Raw genomic sequence first — 20,391 nt, 5'->3', positions numbered from 1 at the left:
AAATACCGTATCAACAGTGTAGCAGACACGGTACGTGGGACAGAGGTAGTAATATTTTTTTTATATACAATTCTATATATATATACATATATATAATATTCTATTTTTTCATAATTTTTTTTTTAATACAAAATATTACTTTCTTTTTTTTTTTTTGTTCTAAACATGATGTAATATTTGTTTTCGATACAGGAATTTTAGATAAATAATATTAAATATAATAATTTAAGAATAGAATAATATGATGAGAAAAAATATATATATATTTATTTGAATAATATAATTAGATAAAATGTAAGATATATATTAAATATATTTAATTATTTCATATTTTAGAAGTCTTGGAAGATTATACAGAACAAAAAATATGTATATATATATTGCCAGGTAAAATGATTATTATTTTTTATATTATATCATATTAAAAAGACATATCTCAAAGTACAGGATTATACAAATAAACCCAAAGCTTTAGTCTTATTCAACTCGAGCCTCAATAAAATAGAAACGATTTGTTATGGATCCTAGACTAGGACAAAATATTTATAAGTTAGACTACTTATATGAAAAAATAATAATAAATAAATAAATAAATAGTACAAATTTACAATAGAAAAAGATTGGACAGGTTCCAAATTCAAATGATTTTGGGTGAAATAATCTCTAACCGATTTCAATACAATATAATTTTATTTTTTTTAATATAACGTCAAAACTCGCAGCAGTTACTCAAGTCTTTATTACTAAAAAAAATAAAATTGATATACAAAAGTTTATCTACCTAACTTTTTGTGATTTTAAATTCTTTTCCTCAATATAAAGTATATATATATATATATTTACCACAAAATTGTATATACATTTACAATTGTGTAAAATAGAAAATATGATATAAATATTCAATTTAATAGTTTTGGAATTTTTCTTTGTGAATAATTGAAATAAAATAAAAATGTTCAAACCTTTTATAAAGTCAAAATGAAAGGTTTGTCTCTTTATATAGGTAATAATAAAATAATATTTTATCTTAAATGTTACTTTTTCTTAAGATAATAATATATATATTATACATATTGGGAATGGGAAAAAAATTATTCGAAAAACAAATCTAAAATGAACGTAAGTATATTTGATTGCAAATTGGAAGATATAATTGAAAATTCAATTTTACAGTTGTAAATGAGATATTATTTCTCTCTAATTTGAGTTATGATATAGTATTTGTTTTTAATAAAAATAATTTAAATCATATTTTTAATATCTTAAGACTATACTTTAATCAAGTATATTCAATAAAAATGTCATAGTATAGATAATAAATTTTGTATAATATAAATAAATAATAAATATATACATAATTAAAATAAATAAAATTATAAAATATAATAAATTTATTTATTTATTTATGTAAGAAAGAATTAAAAACAAAACATTATAAATCAATTAGTATATTTTTATTTTTATTTTTTTTTGTTTGAGGAAATAGTCGAAATTTAACTCATAAACTCAAATGAAGGCCCATATTATCAATCTATGTTAGACATGGACCGGCCCAACAACACTTGTTGAAATTTTGGGCCTCAACATGGTCAGTCCACACTAAAATAAATTCATACCTAAGTTTATTATCTAATAAGTATATTTAATTTTTTACTAAAAATATCATAAAACATTCTTACATTAATAATAATAAAATAAAAAATTACAAGTATAGTGATAATTTGACTTAATCGATTATCAAATATATTCTAACTTTTCAATTTTATCTCTACGACTTCTCTATACGATGGCCGGGGGCTCTGGACAGCTTCGCATCCGGTCGGCTCATTTCTCCGTGATCGCTTCAACGTCTTGATTCGAAATGCTGCCTACCAATCGATAACGATAATAAAAATGAACTAACATGTAAAGTTTAACAATGTAAGAAAAAAACATCGAACCTTTTTATCGGATCCGAACTCGATCACATTAGCGGGATGGAAACGATTCGGGAAGTTTGGAGCAACGCGGCGTCGTCTACCTTCATTGCTGCAAAAATAACACGAGAATCATAAGACACTCGTGAAGACATTTACAAGACCATAAATGAACAGCAAAGACCGTCTGTCCGAGGCTTACTCTGTGATCCATGTGCCGTGCTTGCTCTTCAAGTCGGTCAAAAAAAAGGCCCCTTCTTTGTAGCTTATCCGAGCGTGCATTTTTGAGACCTAAAACGTCGAAAACCATTCGTTATGAGTAAATTTACGATGACTTTAAACGTGTTTTGTGATAAGAATGATAAGTACCTGCGGCGAATCTAATTCCACGAACACTCCCTGAAAATTTGAGTGATGAACACACCTACAACGAGAGAAGTGAATGCGCTTCAATGTGAATTGATATTAGCTAATAAGTAAGGGATTCGCATACCCGACTATACATGGCTTATTTTCGTCGCGGGTTAAGGAGATGGTCTCGCACACGACATTCGAATCGCCAACGGGGAATAGAAACCAACTACAGATATAAAGAATATCGAAGATTGCATAAGTAAGTAGCATTTTGTCTTGTAAGAAAGGATTCGTATTACTCACTCCGCGTCGAGAGCGCGCTCTAGAGCATCATCGTCATTTAACCATCTCCGTAACTCGTTACTCGCCTTCAAAATCGAAAAAAAAAAATCAAATTAAATTTTGAACTAGAAAAGCGTTGTGACGACAAAAAAGACCAACCGAATTCATACCTTGTCCGAAAGCCTACAATGCGGTACTCTTCCCTCGAGTTTTGATCTAAAAAAGGTTAGCGATTATGAACTCATAAGCTCATAATAAACTCGATTCGATTCAGTTCGATTTGATTCATTTTGTGTTACTACGAGAACAGTGAATCTTACCCGTTTCCGCCGAGAACCCAATTTAGCATTAGGGGCATAAAAACATTGACAAAGAAACCTCCTATAACTCTTCCGGGATGCTGTAAACGTAACTGTGTAAAAAATTATAGTAAACCCCGCGAACGAGTTCGCCAAATCGAGACTTTTCATATTCTTCTTATACGTTTTAAAAATCGAAGTGCGAAAGATTCTTACCGACAACGGACCAAGTCCAACGCCAAGATACGCTTTATAGTTTGTCGCCATGATCGCCGCCATTCTAGCTAGTCCATGAATGATAGCGACGCGAGCTCTTCGAGCATTCTCGTATCTAAAAACAAGCGATCAATCGATGTTTTTAGTACGATAACTCTTTTGTCCTAAAATTCTTACTCTCAAAACTCTTAGGTGAGTTTGTTTGTGGGTTTTAGTTTACGGGTTTGGATTTTTTAATATTAAAAAGTTGAATTTGAATAATTGTTTGATGTGATATAAATAGAGGTTGATATGATATTTTGAATGTAAAATAAATTATAGTATAATATATAAAAAAAGTAATTGTTTGATATGATATTTTTTAAGGGAAAAAAAAAATCCGAATAGTAAAAATCTGTGGTAAATCCCACAAAAGAACACAACTTTACCTTTTTAAAGATCCGACGATGTCAACTGGCTTTCCCAACTCAACGCTTTTCCTCCACGCTCTATCGAGCTCTAGCGCTAACTGGTAAGCGTCCTGAATCATTGATCGTACAACGCTCCAACAATCAAATCAAGAAAAACGTAATTCAATTCGCTCGATTTCATCAAGAACACCCACCTCAATGGCCATGCAACCTCCTTGTCCCATGTTCGGTTGCATCGCGTGGACCGAATCTCCGAGCAACGTGACGCGACCCTTTCCCCACGTAAACATTGGATTCCGGTCGTATATATCGCGTCGAAGAATTACTTCTTCGTCCGTGGCTAGCAACAATTCTATAACATTCTCGCACCATCCTTCGAACAACTTAAGTAGCCTCGCTTTTCGACCTCCGGGAAGATCCTCGCCTCCCGGAGATTCATTATGAAATGCATACCATTGCATCTTCCCCCCTCCTACATCCGACGAAACGAAGTATTGTCCACTCCCTAAGAACACTCGATACCTATAAAATAGTTGCGCGAACACATTAGTCCGGTTCTTGAAAAAAAAAAAATGCGATCAAGCACATAAAACGTACCCAACCATCTCAATATCTACAGGCACGAAATCCACGATTCCAGTGTAACAAGTGTAGCCGGAGTATGTAGAGTCGCTCAGCCCAAACAAAATTTTGCGCACCTAAATATATTGTAAGAATGATAAGTTGTTTAGAGCTTTGTTCTTACAAAGATACATCGAATCAGAACGAGGATATTTGTATATATATATATACCTTCGACTTGATTCCATCCGCGCCAACAAGAATGTCTCCTTCGTAAAATTCCCCGTTTTCGAGCTTCACTATTACCTAAAGGAAGAAAAAGGCTTTTGCATTCTCAAATCTTCGCCTCTGGCTAGAGAAGCGAAGCATTACAACCTCGAAAAATATAGGACTATTTTTATGTACCTTTTTGCCATCATCCTTAAAATCAACAACGTTGCTATTGTTCTTTATAATGTCGGATCCAATGGCATCGGCGAGGATTTGTTGTAAGGTCATACGGCTGATCACCCGAGTCACCGGAAGGCCGCGGTCGGCTGCCGGAGTGAACATATTGAATTTTGTGTACCTACATCGATCATTTTTGCAATGAATTTCAATTTAGACAGGATATGTTTTGAATAGTAAAAATTTAAAGTAAAATTATATTTAACGTAATATAATATTTTCAATTGAAATTAAAAAATTTATATAATTTTAAATAAAAATTATAGATTTAATTCGATGATTTTATAAACAAAACAAACAAAAGTGATCATGAGAAAGAGAAGAAAGTCAAGCCTCAACTATTTTTGTGAAATAAAAGTAATAATAAAATTTTTACAAAGATTTTTTAATATATATTTAAATAAATTAATATATTACACACTTTTATTTTTATATTAAATTTACAATTTTCTTTATTTTCTATTAAAATTTATTTTTTCAAACCAAAGCCAAGCCAATTTTTAGATTGCGATTCCTAGTAAATAATAACAAAAAAATATAAAATAAAATAAAAAAGTAAAAGAAAAATCAAATACTCATTAAAAAAAAAAAAGCAAAATTAAAATATTCATTTTTATCAATTTGACACAATTTTCTATATCACACAATTAAAAAAACAAAAATCAATCCACCTAAAAACTTCTGTGAACAAAGGCATTGTGAAAAATAAAAAGTAGTCGTAATCAAACACATCATTAATTATTAAAAGAGAAAATTAAAAACACAACTAACTCGAAACCAAGTGAATCTGTAGGGAGTGTGACAGCTCACCAGTTGCCGGAGATTCCATCGACCAATCCATTCACACGATCGCCGGTGATACATCCCGCCCCCATGATCTCCTCCGCCGCCGCCGCGTCGACAGCCTCCAGCGCCGCCAGCGCATTGCTCTGTATCTGAATCGGACCTCTGTACCGCCCCTCACCTCTCACGGCGCTCAAATCCCTCTCCAGCACCGCCACGTCAAACCCCTTCCTCTTCGCCGCCAGCGCAAAAACCAGGCCGCCAATCCCGCCGCCGGCGACCAAAATCCTCAGCTTATCACCGCCGCCGGATTCCTCGGCCGCTCCGGCGCCGCCGCAGGCCTTTGCAAGAAATGATTCTCCGCGCCGGCGGCGGCATGGCGGCGATTCAACGGCTACCGGAAAATTGATCTGAGGGGAAGAGGAAAGGACGGAACTCATAGTCAACGTTTCTGGGAAAGAAAAATAAAATCTGATTTTTGGAAGGCCTTAATTGCTAATTATATAATTACGACGGCGGTATGGCGGCGGCGCTGCTGTCCTAGCTCGTAAGTTGTAAATTAGACTTTTATTTTATTTTTTTTGTGATTGAAAATTGGGAACGAATCCGAGCTGTGGAAGCAACGACTATGGCGGGTTGGACACGTGGCACAGTGGCGATTGGTCCTATACTTTTTCGTATAGGACTATTTATTTCTTCTGCACTTGACCGACCTTAACGTTAGGGTCAACTGTTGGGGGGTATGGGCCCCTGTAATAAAAAGAAAAAGGTTGTTGGGATAATGTTTGGTTAAGTATTGTTGAAAGGGTGTTGATTGGTCTTAATTAGTTATTTTTCTATTTCATTTGAATATATGGACTTCTGCATTCAATATTTTTTTAAAAGATTTTTTATAAATATTTCATTTGTTCCAATACAATATAATATTATGTACCATTTTTATTTATCTTAAAATAATAATTTTATTTTTATAAATAATCATATTATCATAAAATTATCCCTATTTTTTTATTATTACAATTGCTACTACTTTTTACACTAATATATTCACAAGAGCAAAACAGTAATTTATCTTTACTTTTTACTAACTACCAATATAATATCAATATTTTTTTAAATTTCGCGTCCAACACAACAAGACTATACTTTTGGGATGGAGGAAGTATTACTTTCTCTGTTTCAAATTAAATTGGTGTCTTTGGGGTTTTCTATTAAATTAAGAAATAATAATATATTTTTTTTTTCATAAAATCAGCATAATTTATCTTTTAACATTATTATCTTTACAAATGTCATTGTATTTGTATTATAAGAGTATGATATTTTTGTTATTTTTTCTTGATTATACTATAATAATTAATATTTTAAAGATTAACATGCAAAAAAACTAATGTTACTCTTCTTATGGGACGGAGGTAGTAGTATTTTGTTAGTCAATTAAAATGCGTACGAGTTTTTGATATTTTTACTCTTTAATTTTATGTATAAAGCTAAATAAACAAACTTTATGCTTATTTTTATTTTGGATTGCTGTCAAATAATATTTTAATTCTTTTAGTTAAAAATTATATTTCATCCATCCTGTAAAAATGTACTATTTTGTATGTAACTTTTTTAATATTAGTTTGTAATAAAACAAAATAAAATTAATCATTTTAGTATTGTATAATATAAAAATAATGATATTTGTATAATATATTATAAATTATAATAATATTTATAATATTAGATAGATAGTACAAAATTTGAAGTAAAAAATGATATATCGAGACTATTAAATAATACTCTTTTTATGGGACAGAGAATATAATTTTTATACATTTTTTAATAAAAAATATTAATAAATTATTATTCAAATTTATTAAAATTCATATTGAAACATTTGAACATATAATTCAAAGACGGAAGGAACATACTTCCTCCGTCCCATAACCATGTATCCATTTGTTTTTTGCATGAAATTTTAGAAATATTAGTATTATATTGTGATGCAGTAAGAATAAAATGAAAATGACTAAAATAACCTTATTAGTATTATGTGATATAAAGGTAATGACATTTGTGTAATATATTGTAAGTTGTAAAGGTATTTGTAATGTTAGGTAGATAGTACAATTACTAAAATTAAAAATGGATACTTTGTTATGGGACATATTAAAATAAAAAAAAGGATAGTTTGTTAAGGGACGGAGGGAGTATAAAATATGAGTTGTTAGTATATTACTTTAATTAATACAATATATATTATGTAAATTATATTAACTTTGTATTATATTAAGATGTGTTTAGTATTTTAATTTGAAATGTATTTTTTTATATGTCGATAATGTAGAAAATAATATTTTATGTTAAATATAGAGTAATTTTTTATGAAAAAATATACTCTATCCGTCATCGGAACAGTTGAATTTAAAAAATAATAATATTATGTTAAAATAGATATAAAATAAATTAGGTACAAAACTATAATATTTTTGTAAATATATTTGTGAAAAAGGTAATGACATTACATAATAATAATAAAAAATTATTTTATAGTGATATGATTATTTTTTTAAAAAAATTATTGTTTAAAAATAGATGAAATAAAAATAATAAAACTATTATTAAACAAAACTAATATATTATATTATATTATATTATATAATAATTTATAAATTGTGTAAGATAAAAAGTTAGTTGGGCGAATAAACCCATATTGTGTTGTTAATTTAAATTTTATACTACTATATATTATATGTTTATATTTTATTTGTTGTAAGTATAACATTGATTAGACTCAATCAATATTGTAACACTTGTCCTTGAAATTTATTTTTCACTTAATTTTTAATTAAGAGTATTATTCAAATGGTGTCAGCTATTGATATGAAAATGGAATTTTTATATCAAAAAGTTGAGGAAAGGAATGGACGGTTGGGCGAAGGGTTTTTGGAAGTAATTTATTTAATGTTGGTGGGGGGTGCGGTGGGGTGAGGTATTTTCAAATTTTTACTATAATTTTTTTTTTAAATATTAAATTAAATATTTATATTATATTAAAGTTTTATTTTACATTTAAAATTTCATATCAGCATATTTTATCATATTAAATAATTATTTTAATTAAAATTTTTTACTATTTAAATTTCAATAAAAATTCAAATTTTCAAACAAAGACACCCTAAAATAGGGGTGTCAATTCATATTTTTGGGTCGTGTTCGCATCGGGTTGAGCCATGAGGATAACAAAAAAATTGTCAATCCGAATCCGATCCGAACCCGAAATCTGACCTGAAACCCTAGACCCGAACACGACATGAATTCTTTCAGGTCGAATTCAGGTTGACCTGAATTAGTTTCAGGTCACCCGAAACCCGATACGAACCCGACACGAAACAGACCCGAAAATTTTAAAAATTAAATTGACCTAAAAAATATTATTTTTATTTTTATTTTTATATTTAAAATAATATAAATATTATAAATTAAAATAATAATGATAAAAATTTCAGGTCAACCCGAAACACGAAACCCAAAACCTAACTTGATTTTGATATTTCAGGTTATTAGGTTAACCCGAAACACGACCCGAACACGACACGAATTTTTTTTATTTCAGGTTCGAACCGACTTGATTTTTTTCAAACCCAAAATATCTAGATCCGAACCTGAAAAATTTCAGGTCGAACGGGCTCATTTTTCGGGTCGGGTTTACTTTTGACAACCTTACCCTAATTCATTGTAAACTTGCATAAGAGTTGTCATTAAAAATATCAAGAGTGAGCAGAGCTGTTTTGCAATGAGTGAGTCAAACACCAAACATCTCATAAGTGTACTTGCATAAGAGAGTTCATTTTTTATAAAATACTATAAAATAAATTATTTATCAATTACTTATTTATTATTCAAACAACGCTATCTTTTTTTTATTTGTATAAAATTAGTAATGAGGTGTGTTTACCATAAAATTTGTACCTATTTTAATTTAACATAAAGAAAATTCACACATTAAAAAAATACAATATAATTTATATTCTTCCGTGATATAAAAAAAGTAATATTTATTTTTTTACACATAAATTTTAGAATATTAGTATTATGTTTATTTATAATAATAAAAAATATTCATATCAATATTATATAATATAAAAGTAATTATATTTATATAATATATTGTAAATTGTAAAAATATTTATTATATTAGATAAATAATAGAATAACTAAATTAAAAAACAAAAAATTTATTTTAGAAATGAGATAAATTAAAAATATAACCCATTTTATGGGATGAAGAACATATAATTTTACTAAAATACAATTAAGTACTTCACCCGTTCATTATCTATCTATACACGTTTGTTTTTTCACGGAGTTTTTATAAATATTAATATTATATTTGAGTATGGTATAAATACAATGAAAAAGACTAAAATAACCTTATTAGTATTATATTATATAAAAGTAATGACATTTGTGTAATATATGATAAATTATAAAAAAAAATTTAATATTAATAAAAATACAAAGAAATTAATACTCCTTTATTATAGAATAATGAAAAAAAAAATGAATATATTATTCCCTCCGTCCCGTATACCGTATCTGCTACACTGTAGACACAATATTTTAGGATGAGTGTAATTAGTAGATAATTAAAAATGTATTAGTGAAAATAATTATGCTATAATATAAATAATTATAAATTAAAATTAAGATAATTAATTAGTTTAATTAAAATTAAAATAAATAAATTAAAAAATTTAAAATGATATTAAAATATGTAATTATTTTAAAAAAAATATATATAGAATATGAGACGGGCAAATACAGCAACGAGAATCAAATAGGAGTACTAGTTATGCAATTTATTCTAGCATTTCCTATTGATGTGATTGATATTAAATAACATTCAATGCACAGAGACACAGACATAGTCACGTATTATTCTCAAAGAAACATTTGCATGATGATTGCCACAGCCACCGTTCACTTATTGTCTCTTATCTGCACTTTACTAATTTACCCTTCAATATGTAATGTTACTTCTTAAAAATCGATCAAAACATGATATTCCTTTCGTACAAATTTAAAGTAGCTTTTACTATTTTTTTTAAAATCTTATTTTAAAGTAATACTAAAATATTTCAAATATTTATTTAAATTAAAAATATACCATTATATATAATTATTTTATATATAAAATTAAATTACAAAAATATTAAAATATTTTATATATTTTTATTAATTAATAAAATATTATTATTTTTTAATCTAACCTAATATAAAATCCTAAAAAAATCATTTGATCTGAGACAAAGAGAGTATAAAAAATAAAAAATATTACTTCTTCCGTCTCTTAACAATTTATTTATTTATTTATTTTGGTTTGTTCCATAACAAAGTATTTATTTTCTCTTTTAATAATTGTACTATCTACCTAATATTATAAATATTTTTTCAATTTATAATATATTATACAATGTTATTACTTTTATATCATACAATACTGATAGAGTTAATTTAGTTTTTTATCTTTATTTTTATTTTATTTTATTATAATACTAATATTTTTAAAACTCTGTATAAAAAGCAAATTGATATATAGATATGATGAGTAAATATATCTTATACTATTTTATTTTTTATTATTTAAAAAGTTTCTTAGAACTGCACAAATAAAGGTTGTCGATGGCAGTGGTGATGACGATGGATAGCTATATTGGGCACAGCCATACTCTCTGACGCAAAATTACAAAACACATTTTACAATTTCGAGGCCAATTCATTTCGGGTATTTTCAGGTTTGGATCTTTCTATTTTCCAAGTCGATACGATCCATTCGTTCGTAGAACTATTTACTCGAGCCGCTCTCCCGGGTATTAATCACTCGTCCAGCCATTACAAAACTTATGATATAATATCATGATTTATTATTATTATTATTAATTAATTAAATATTATTATTTTAAATATATTTTTAATAATAAAAGTAATTGATTATCTTTGCAACTAAAGAAATACTCTCTCTGTCCAGAAATTAATGTCCGTTGGACATGAGTTCAAAAACACTTGGGAATGAGGCTTAAAGACAAAAGTGGTGTCAGAGTTCATTGGCCACGGAGCCGTTCAACAACAGCTTCAATCCTCGGAGCCAAAGACTACTGCTTCCACATAGCCGAATACAACAGTTTCCATTGGATTGTGGTGCTTCAACAGGGCCGAAAGCAGCAGCCTCCATGGACCTTAGGGCAGCAACTCCTTGGACTATGACGATGGATTCCATAAGATCAGAAAGTGTTGTCTCAATTGAGTTGAAAACAACTAACTCTATTGGACTGCGGTGTTTCCAGAAAGCGGAGAAAGGTTGTCTCCACAAGGTAGAAAACAACACCTTCCACAGATCATGGGATAACTACCTCCGTTGGCCCTGAGTTAATAATTTCGTACTTAACATTAGTGGAGGATCTATGCACTCTCATACTTTATTCAAAAAGCTCTATGGAACAAGCCAACAAGAGGAAAACCGAATATTTCATTTAACTCAAGGCTGTTGGGGATAGATCCCCGTGGACCGGCTAGGAGTACGATGGAAACAAGTCGGAATAAGCAACAGATATGGTCAAAGGCAATGGAAGAAGTTCAGAGTAAGTGGAAACCGGTCCAAAGGCAATGGAAGCGGTTGGAAGCTGATGGAAGAAGGTTACCGGGTGGTTAGGAGCTTATGGAAGGAGGTTACTAGGTAGTTAGGAGGTAGTGGAAGTAGGTTACCAGGAAGTTTGAGGCAGTAGTGAGAGGTTACCAGGAAGTTTGAGGTAGTAGTGAGAGGTTACCAAGTGATTGAGAGTAGTGGAAGAATAATTGTAACCGACCTTTTTAGTGGGAGAGGTGGTTATTCTAGCTTAGGATTAAAACTAGTAAAAAACACAACACACACGCACAACAGATCAAATCGTATTTTTTTCTATTTTCTTTTCATGTTCTAGTTTCGTTTTTAGGCATTTTAATTCGAATTACATGGCTTTATGACTAGCATATTTTTATCCGTTTTTCAGTAGATTTATCCGAGTTTTAGTAAATGTTAGTTTAAATCCATCGACATCGGTCGCTTAGGCTCGAAGCCTCGTGTAAGATCGAAGCTGTGCAGGCTCCATCGTAGGAGCCGCCCCAATCCGACGACGGACAGACTCTTTGGAATACTTTCGGAACCCACACCGACAAATCGACGAACATTCTTGGAATCTCCGAATTTTAGGATCCAACAATGTCTTAATTTCCTATTTGGAATGTCCAATAATTATTGTCCTCTTTCTATTTATATACATAAAGTTTATTCTTTTACTCTTATTTTATTTATTCTTTCATTTTCTATACACAAGATTAAAGACAAATTTGTCATTTTATAACAAAAACTTTAATCGTCTAAAAATACGTGTAAATATCAAATAAGACATTGAAAAATAGACGGAGAGAGTATAATATTAAATATTCCTTTGGTCCGAAAAATTTAATTCACTTAGACTCAGCATTCGAATTTAAAAAATAAAAAGTTTATTGAAAAATAAAAAAAATAAAAAATAATTGAAAATATTTTTAAATATTTAATTAAAAATTTTAAAAAATATAAAGAGAATACAATAAAATAAATAATATTTATTGTAAATAAATATTGAAACGAAAAATAATAATTAAATATTATTTTTTATTATTTTTTAAATATAATAATAAAATAAATTTAATCTACCCAAAAAAAATTATAATAAATTTGAAAGAGAAAATGAATATTCAATAATTATTTATACAAACCAAAATAAATAAATAAATAAATAAAAGACACACCCACACTCCCAAACCCCGTAAAACAGAGAATGAAATGTTTGAAGTATATCTTCATCTTCATCTTCTTCACATGGAATTGCTCATCACATTCAGACAAATATCTGCCAGCTCAACAATGGCCCCATCTTCTCCACCCGTACCCCTACCCCGCCATTGAAATTCTCCCCATTTTCTTATCTTCTTACATCGATCTGCTTCTTTATCTCTAATTTCTGTACCTATATATTTCAATTTCTGGTCGGAATTCCATTTGTCTGTAAGAATCTAATCAATTTTTCATCGATTTGCCTCTCAATTAGAAAATTAGGGTTTCGGATTTTCGACAAATCGTCAACAGTCTTGTCTTCATAAGTTAGTGCCTGATTTGATTTGATAGAGCACTTCTCTTGTCTTTATACGTGTAATAATACATGACTGTCCTCTCCCCTCCTCTTAAGTAAATTAATAAAAGCTTCAGAGATAATAAAAATGGCCGAAATTACTACATCGGACAACCTCAGTAGCCGCCGGAGATCATGAGGAGAAATTACAGCTCGTTCAGGACTTCGGGAGCCTACACAAGTCCCGGGACCCCCGAGCACTGCGAAGACCAGATCATTACAGCGGGGGAAATCCCGAAAACATGGTGCTCCGAGAGGGTCCCCTTGCCGGTGCGGCGGCCGGCGGTCAGCGCCGCCGCCGCCGCCTTGCTGCCCTACAGCGCCGCCGGCAGAACTCTGCCATCGAAATGGGACGACGCCGAGCGGTGGATTACCAGTCCGTTGGATTTCAAGATTCAGCCTCAGAGACGGCCCAAGTCGAAGAGCGGTCCGTTGGGGCCGCCGGGGATCGTGTTTCTGCCGTCGCCGGGGGCCGGAAATGTGAGGAGTTTCTTGGCGGCGCCGTCGCCTCTGACCACCGGAGTTTTGGTCCCAAACGGACTAACCGTTCATTACGAGGCTGGGAATGCTGCAAGATCCAATTTTCTGTTCGGTTTGTCCGATTTTTGATTGCCGTCGGAATCTTGCATTTTTTAGTACTTTGCCTGAAATTGATCGATAAATTCGATGACAGGTAATGAAATTGTCGAGGCCGGCGCCGGCGCCGGAGACAGAGACGCCCCTGTTCCGCGCCGCCGCGATGTCGCCACGCAGATGAGCCCCGATGAAACCAGTGTTTGTTCGTCGCCCAGAGGAACGACGTCGTTCTCGAATTTACCGTCGGCGGCGCCGGCCGGCGATGATCCCGCCGGAAAAGATGAAGTTAGGGACGTCGAAGTCGACCGGGGCGCCACAATTTTCCGGCAGGGCAAGAAACGTTCGACAAATTCGACTTGGAATATTAACGAGGAATTAAATAATAATTCGACAAAGTATGGCTCCTATACATACAAGATAATTTTTTTAAAAAAATAATATTATATTAATTATCTTTTATATTTCATAAAAATATCATATATTTCAATTTTTTCTATTTTCAAATTGCTTTCGACATTTATCAATATTTTTATTTTATCTCAAATTTATAATAAAAATACTAGTGAAAATATTTGGTTTGATTTACCGTAAACTTGAATCAATATAATCGAACTTTCTTTTTGTGCATTTGATTATCTTGATTTTTACAATCTTACAACTTCGATATAATCGATTTATCTAGATAAAGCCTATATTGGATTGTGTACCTAATTCACATTCGAGCTGCGCGAAATTAACAGCTAATGGATTGGTGTTTTTTCGCGTAGATTCCAACGGGAGGTAGCGAAGATCGCAGCGTGGGAGAATTTGCAGAAGGCAAAAGCCGAAGCAGCCATTCATAAACTTGAGGTTGTAATGAAATGTTAGTTGATTGCTTAATTATCCGACGGGATTCTGTCTTCGATCAATCAATTGATGTTTTTTTATGACAGGTGAAGTTGGAGAAGAAGCGATCGGCTTCTATTGACAAAATAAGGCGCAAGCTTGTCGCGGCGCAGAACAGAGCCCGCGACATGAGAGATTCGTTGTCCGAAAATCCTCGGATGCGGTCTCGTAAGAAACTCTCGAGCTGTATTTATGTCGGGAAGTTTGGATTATTCTTACCTTGCTTTAGGAGAAGATAAATCATGTCCAAAATCGATCGGGATTTTTCGGGGACTAAATACGTTTAGGATCATTTTGTATCATTGTATTTACATTAGTCTTTTTATAGTTCTTGCATTTCATTAGCTCCTTTTATGGACTTAGGTAGCATATTGATATATTTTCTATTTTTCATTCGCCATAATTCAATAGTTCTATTACATTATTATTTCAAAATAATAGTATTATTATTATAAAATTATTTTATTATTATAGAAATATCATTGTATTTATATATTTAAATTAAAATACATTAAAGGCAAAAGATTTATTATTATTATTTTTTAGGATGGTCAATATAATATCAATATTTTTTAAATTTTTTACCAAATAAATAAATAAACCTATTTTTGGGATGGATGTAGAATTTTAAAATGCAAAATTATTTAAAAATTTTGTAATTTAGAAAGTATGTAATTGACTTTTTGAACAGTAAATTTCATTATATATTAAAAAATATTATACAAATTAAAATGGTGTGAAATTATCCTTTTAAAAAAATATTGTATAAAATTATTTTAATATTTTAATATTATATTCATAATTTTCAATAACTACCATAATTTGTATAAGCAAATTTGTTCATTAAATATTTGATTTACTTTAGCATAGTTTGATTTGATGAGTTTAAATTTGATGATAAATTTAAATTACTTTGTATTTGAAATATTTTATAATAAAATTCATCATTTAAATATTATTAAAAAAAAAAGAATTTGAAACTCACAATTCACAATAAGCTTTTAAAATTTGAAATTAGTGATGTGAATGTGATCTTCTGATCGTGAAATTAAAGGTTCATACCCTCGACGCTTTCGGATTTTGCTTGCCACGATTGCGAATTTCTACGTTATCGAAAAAAAAGGAGTGTTAAAGTGTCAAATCTTTTTTTTTTCTAAAAAAAAAATATATTAAATTATTATTTAATAATTATACAATAAATATTAGATGTAATATACTCATTAACTAGTATTTCAAAATTGACCAAGATTTAAAGGTTTTGATACCATTTTGAAAGTTTTAGAGCTTATTAACTTGACTTTTAGGTTTTGTTCTGTGTTTTTAATTTTAAGTTTTTATTTATATAATAGTTTGAATGTAATATTGTTTTTTTTAGAAAGAATGATATATATTCTTAAAAAAATATTCTAGTAAACTCCAAGACTATGTTCTTTTAAAGTTTGATTTGATTTGATTTTATTTTTATATAATCCTAGCAATATATATATATATATAATTATATTATATAATCTCACATAACATTATATACAAATTACAGTTCAAACTAAAACCCAAAGACAAATTACAGATGTAAACTACAAATATTCACAGCCCAAATAATAGTTTTATGGTTTTAGATAGTTTTAGAAATATCAAAAAATTTGAATAAAATACTGATATTTGATTTGATTCTTTTTTTAAAAAAAATACTACTCCTTTCGTTCCATAAAAAATACTGTTATGAGAAAACGAGAAAGAAAGCAAATAAAGAACACAGAGGTTTTACGTGGTTCGGTGACGGTGTGTCAACCTACGTCCACGGGCAGGAACCGGAGAGATTTTATTATACTGATTCAGAGATTTACAATGTGTATTCCGACTAAGAACCATAGTTGTCTATTTATAAGCACCCCAAAACACCCTAAACCGTAAGCCTATTTGTTATCTATTAGGATAAGCCCAAAAGGAACCCTGCCAATTGAAACAGCCCTTTCGCTTTAGTTTAGGGTCGGGTAGACCGCTAAATCCAAGTCACGTTTCAACAATCTCCACCTTGACTTGGAGTTTCTCCAACCGCCAAAGGTTCGTCAGTATCTCTCAGTCGTCTCCTTCCTGCCAGATGCCCCGAGAGGGCTTTTACCTCTTACGAATATTCACCAAGTTCAAGCAGTGCTCAAACTTCTCCGTCGGTAGCGCCTTTGTCAACATATCAGCTGGATTGTGCTCTGTAGCTATTTTCTGAATAGAAAACTTGTCTTCCTCCAGAACATCACGGATAAAATTCAACCTTACATCAATATGTTTGGTTCTCTCATGATACACTGGATTTTTAGCCAAACTCAAAGCACTTTGACTATCACAGAATAACACCGGTTTCTCCACCTTCAGACCCAAACTCTGCACCAGACCATGTAACCAGATACCCTCCTTAATACCTTCAGTCATTGACATGTATTCCGCCTCAGTCGTCGACAATGCAACCGTAGGTTGTAAAGTAGACTTCCAACTGACTGCACATCCAAACAAAGTGAAGATAAAACAAGTTAGTGATCTTCGTTTCACCAAGTCACCCCCGTAATCAGAGTCTGCATAGCCAACAAGACCATCACCATGGCCTTTATCATCATATACCAGACAAATATCAGACGCTCATTTCAAATATCGCAAGATCCACTTTACAGCTCCCCAGTGAGCTTTACCCGGATTAGCCATAAACCTGCTCACCACACTAACCGCATAAGCGAGATCCGGTCTCGTACATACCATCGCATACATAAGACTTCCAACTGCACTTGAATATGGAACCGTCTTCATGTAACTAACCTCTTCATCTGTAGCCGGTATAGTGCTTCGATCAAGTTTAAAGTGTGCCGCCAAAGGGGTACTTACCGGTTTGGACTGATCAACAGAGAATGCCTGCAAAACTTTCTCAATATACTTTTCTTAAGAAACCGATAACCGTCTTGCTTCTCTATCACGCCAGATCTCCATACCAAGTATTTTCTTTGCCGCACCCAAATCCTTCATCTCAAACTCACCCTTTAGTAGAGCCTTTAAGTCATTAATTACAGCCATATTTTTAGCTGCAATTTAACATATCATCCACATACAACAGCAGATACACAAAGGAATCAGTAGAAACTTTCTTCGAGTAAACACAGTTATCAAACTGATTACGAGTATAACCATTAGACACCATGAATGAGTCAAATCTCTTGTACCATTGCCTCGGAGACTGCTTCAAGCCATACAAAGATTTCTTTAACAAGCATACCTGGTCCCCTTTAGAACTGTAGAACCCCTCCGGTTGAGACATATAAATCTGTTCTTCTAGATTACCATGAAGGAATGCTGTTTTTACATCAAGCTGCTCCAGCTCCAGATCAAAAGCACCCACCATTGCCAAAAGAACCCGAATGGTTTTGTGTTTCACCACAGGAGAAAAGACTTCATGGTAATCGATTCCTTCCTTCTGTGAAAACCCTTTTGCCACCAGTCTCGCCTTGAACCTAGCAGGTTCAACACCAGGAATTCCCTTCTTTCTTTTAAAGACCCACTTGCATCCCACTGGCTTCACCCCTTTTGGTAGTGCAACAAGATCCCAAGTCTTGTTCTTTTCAAGAGACTGCATCTCTTCATTCATTGCCATAATCCAGGTTTCTGCATCTTTACTCGCCACAGCTTCTTTATATGTCTTTGGCTTATCAGAGCCAAGATCATCACCAACCGCTAGTGCATAAGCAACAGAATCCATGTCACACGTATTGACACATCCTGCAAACCTAGCTGGTTTCTGAATATTTCTCTTTCCCTTTCTTGCTGCTATGGAATCTTCAACCCCCGTACCAGCGTCATCAGCTTCCCCCTCAACCGGTTTCCCTTGAGGTTTTGACTGATCTGGTTGATCGGATTGATCAATAGTATTATCCTGCTGCTTTTCCTCTAACACAACTCTGTCAGGAGTCTCAAACTCCACCCTCTGGTTAGCACCACAATCTTTTGTACCTGCAATACTTTCACAACCTCTACTCTGATCAAGCATAGCAGATTCATCAAAGGTTACATCTCTGCTAATAAGAAATTTACCAGGATTTTTACCTTCTGTACACCACAGTCGATAACCTTTTACTCCTGTTGCATACCCTAGAAATATGCATTTTACCGCCCTCGGCTCCAGCTTACCATCATTCACATGAGCGTATGCAGGGCATCCAAATATTCTTAGATTAGAGTAATCAGAGGGTTTACCGGACCATACCTCTTGAGGAGTCTTTAAGTCAATTGCAGTTGATGGAGATCTATTAACCAGATAGCTAGCAGTGTTTACTGCTTCAGCCCAGAATTGCTTAGACAAGCCAGCAAATATGCGCATACACCTAGCACGCGCCATGAGGGTTTGGTTCATTCGCTCTGCAACTCCATTTTGTTGTGGTGTGTGTCGTACAGTGCGGTGCCTCACTATACCTTCTTTCTTGCAGAAATCATCAAATGGAGCGTTGCAGAACTCCAACCCATTATCAGTTCTTAGAGTCTTGACCTGTTTACCCGTCCGTTTTTCAACCATGGTCTTCCACTCCTTGAACTTCCCAAACACCTCATCTTTAGTCTTTAGAAAGTACAACCAGACCTTTCTCGAATAATCATCTATGAAAGTGACAAAGTAAGAACACCCGCCCTGCGATTTCACCGGAGAGGGACCCCATAGATCTGAATGAACATACTCCAGAATTTCTTTTGAAGTGTGATGACCGGTACTAAACCTCACCCTGCGTTGCTTCCCTTTTACACAAGCCTCACAGAATTGAATTTTACCTATCACATCCCCACCAAATAAACCCTGCTTGCTCAACACAGACAACCCTAGCTCACTCATGTGACCTAATCGCCGGTGCCACAAATTTGTCCTGTCATCATGTTTATCCAAGGACTGAGATACCGCCGCCGTTCCCATCACTGAACTGCCCTGTAGAAAATAAATTCCATGCTGCAGTTTTCCCTTCATCATTACCAGCGCACCTTTCAGGACTTTCACCCACTCACCTTCACCATGATATTTTAAACCATTCTTGGCTAAGGTCCCAAGAGAAATCAAATTCTTTCTGAGTTCAGGAACATACCAACAGTCAAATTTCCTGACAATACCGTCATGCAATTTTATCTGCACTACCCCGCTCCCTTTTATGGCTAGAACCCCATCATCACCTAACTTCACCGTTCCATTCCACTCCTTAAAAGAAGTGAGTAGATCACGAGAGAACGTCATATGGTGAGAAGCACCGGTATCCATAATCCAGGAATCAGCAGTACTAGCACTACACGCTGTCAGAACTTCACCAAAGTCCCCATCATCAGAACTGTCTTGTACCACAGCAGCACTGCTGCCACTGTTACTAGAATCAACTTTTGTATTTCCCTTCTTTTGTGGACAATCCCTTTTAACGTGCCCTTTCTCCTTGCAAAGATAACACTTAACTTTGCTAGAGGA

At 32.4% G+C, this 20,391-nt stretch overlaps 2 protein-coding genes across 5 annotated transcripts; one reads left to right on the top strand and one right to left on the bottom strand.

The window, feature by feature from the left end:
* Window positions 1–1,642: 1,642 nt before the first annotated feature.
* Window positions 1,643–6,074, bottom strand: LOC127258216 (zeaxanthin epoxidase, chloroplastic-like). 4 transcript variants are annotated; one of them, XM_051284983.1, is made up of 15 exons: window positions 5,296–6,074; window positions 4,444–4,606; window positions 4,270–4,344; window positions 4,075–4,175; window positions 3,672–3,999; window positions 3,496–3,587; window positions 3,068–3,182; window positions 2,873–2,952; window positions 2,723–2,768; window positions 2,574–2,638; window positions 2,410–2,496; window positions 2,286–2,340; window positions 2,119–2,207; window positions 1,941–2,028; window positions 1,643–1,868 (listed from the first exon to the last, which is right to left on the bottom strand). In XM_051284983.1, the coding sequence occupies exons 1-15, from the start codon at window positions 5,706–5,708 to the stop codon at window positions 1,749–1,751; spliced, it is 1,917 nt and encodes a 638-aa protein (XP_051140940.1). In that variant the 5' UTR covers window positions 5,709–6,074; the 3' UTR covers window positions 1,643–1,748. The 4 variants fall into 4 exon arrangements, 3 of the variants coding, with proteins under 3 accessions (XP_051140940.1, XP_051140938.1, XP_051140941.1); XM_051284981.1 differs by having other exon boundaries at window positions 2,873–2,964; window positions 5,296–6,073; XM_051284984.1 differs by having other exon boundaries at window positions 1,726–1,864; window positions 2,873–2,964; window positions 5,296–6,073.
* Window positions 6,075–13,228: 7,154 nt separating this feature from the next.
* LOC127258607 (uncharacterized) lies at window positions 13,229–15,354 on the top strand. The gene is made up of 4 exons (XM_051285517.1): window positions 13,229–14,058; window positions 14,140–14,437; window positions 14,810–14,891; window positions 14,975–15,354. The coding sequence occupies exons 1-4, from the start codon at window positions 13,602–13,604 to the stop codon at window positions 15,164–15,166; spliced, it is 1,029 nt and encodes a 342-aa protein (XP_051141474.1). The 5' UTR covers window positions 13,229–13,601; the 3' UTR covers window positions 15,167–15,354.
* Window positions 15,355–20,391: the final 5,037 nt, after the last annotated feature.

This window comes from Andrographis paniculata, unplaced genomic scaffold, assembly GCF_009805555.1.
Source record: "Andrographis paniculata isolate CXL003 unplaced genomic scaffold, ASM980555v1 Contig59END, whole genome shotgun sequence".
NCBI lineage: Eukaryota > Viridiplantae > Streptophyta > Magnoliopsida > Lamiales > Acanthaceae > Andrographis > Andrographis paniculata.
This window is presented reverse-complemented; position numbering and strand designations above follow the sequence as displayed.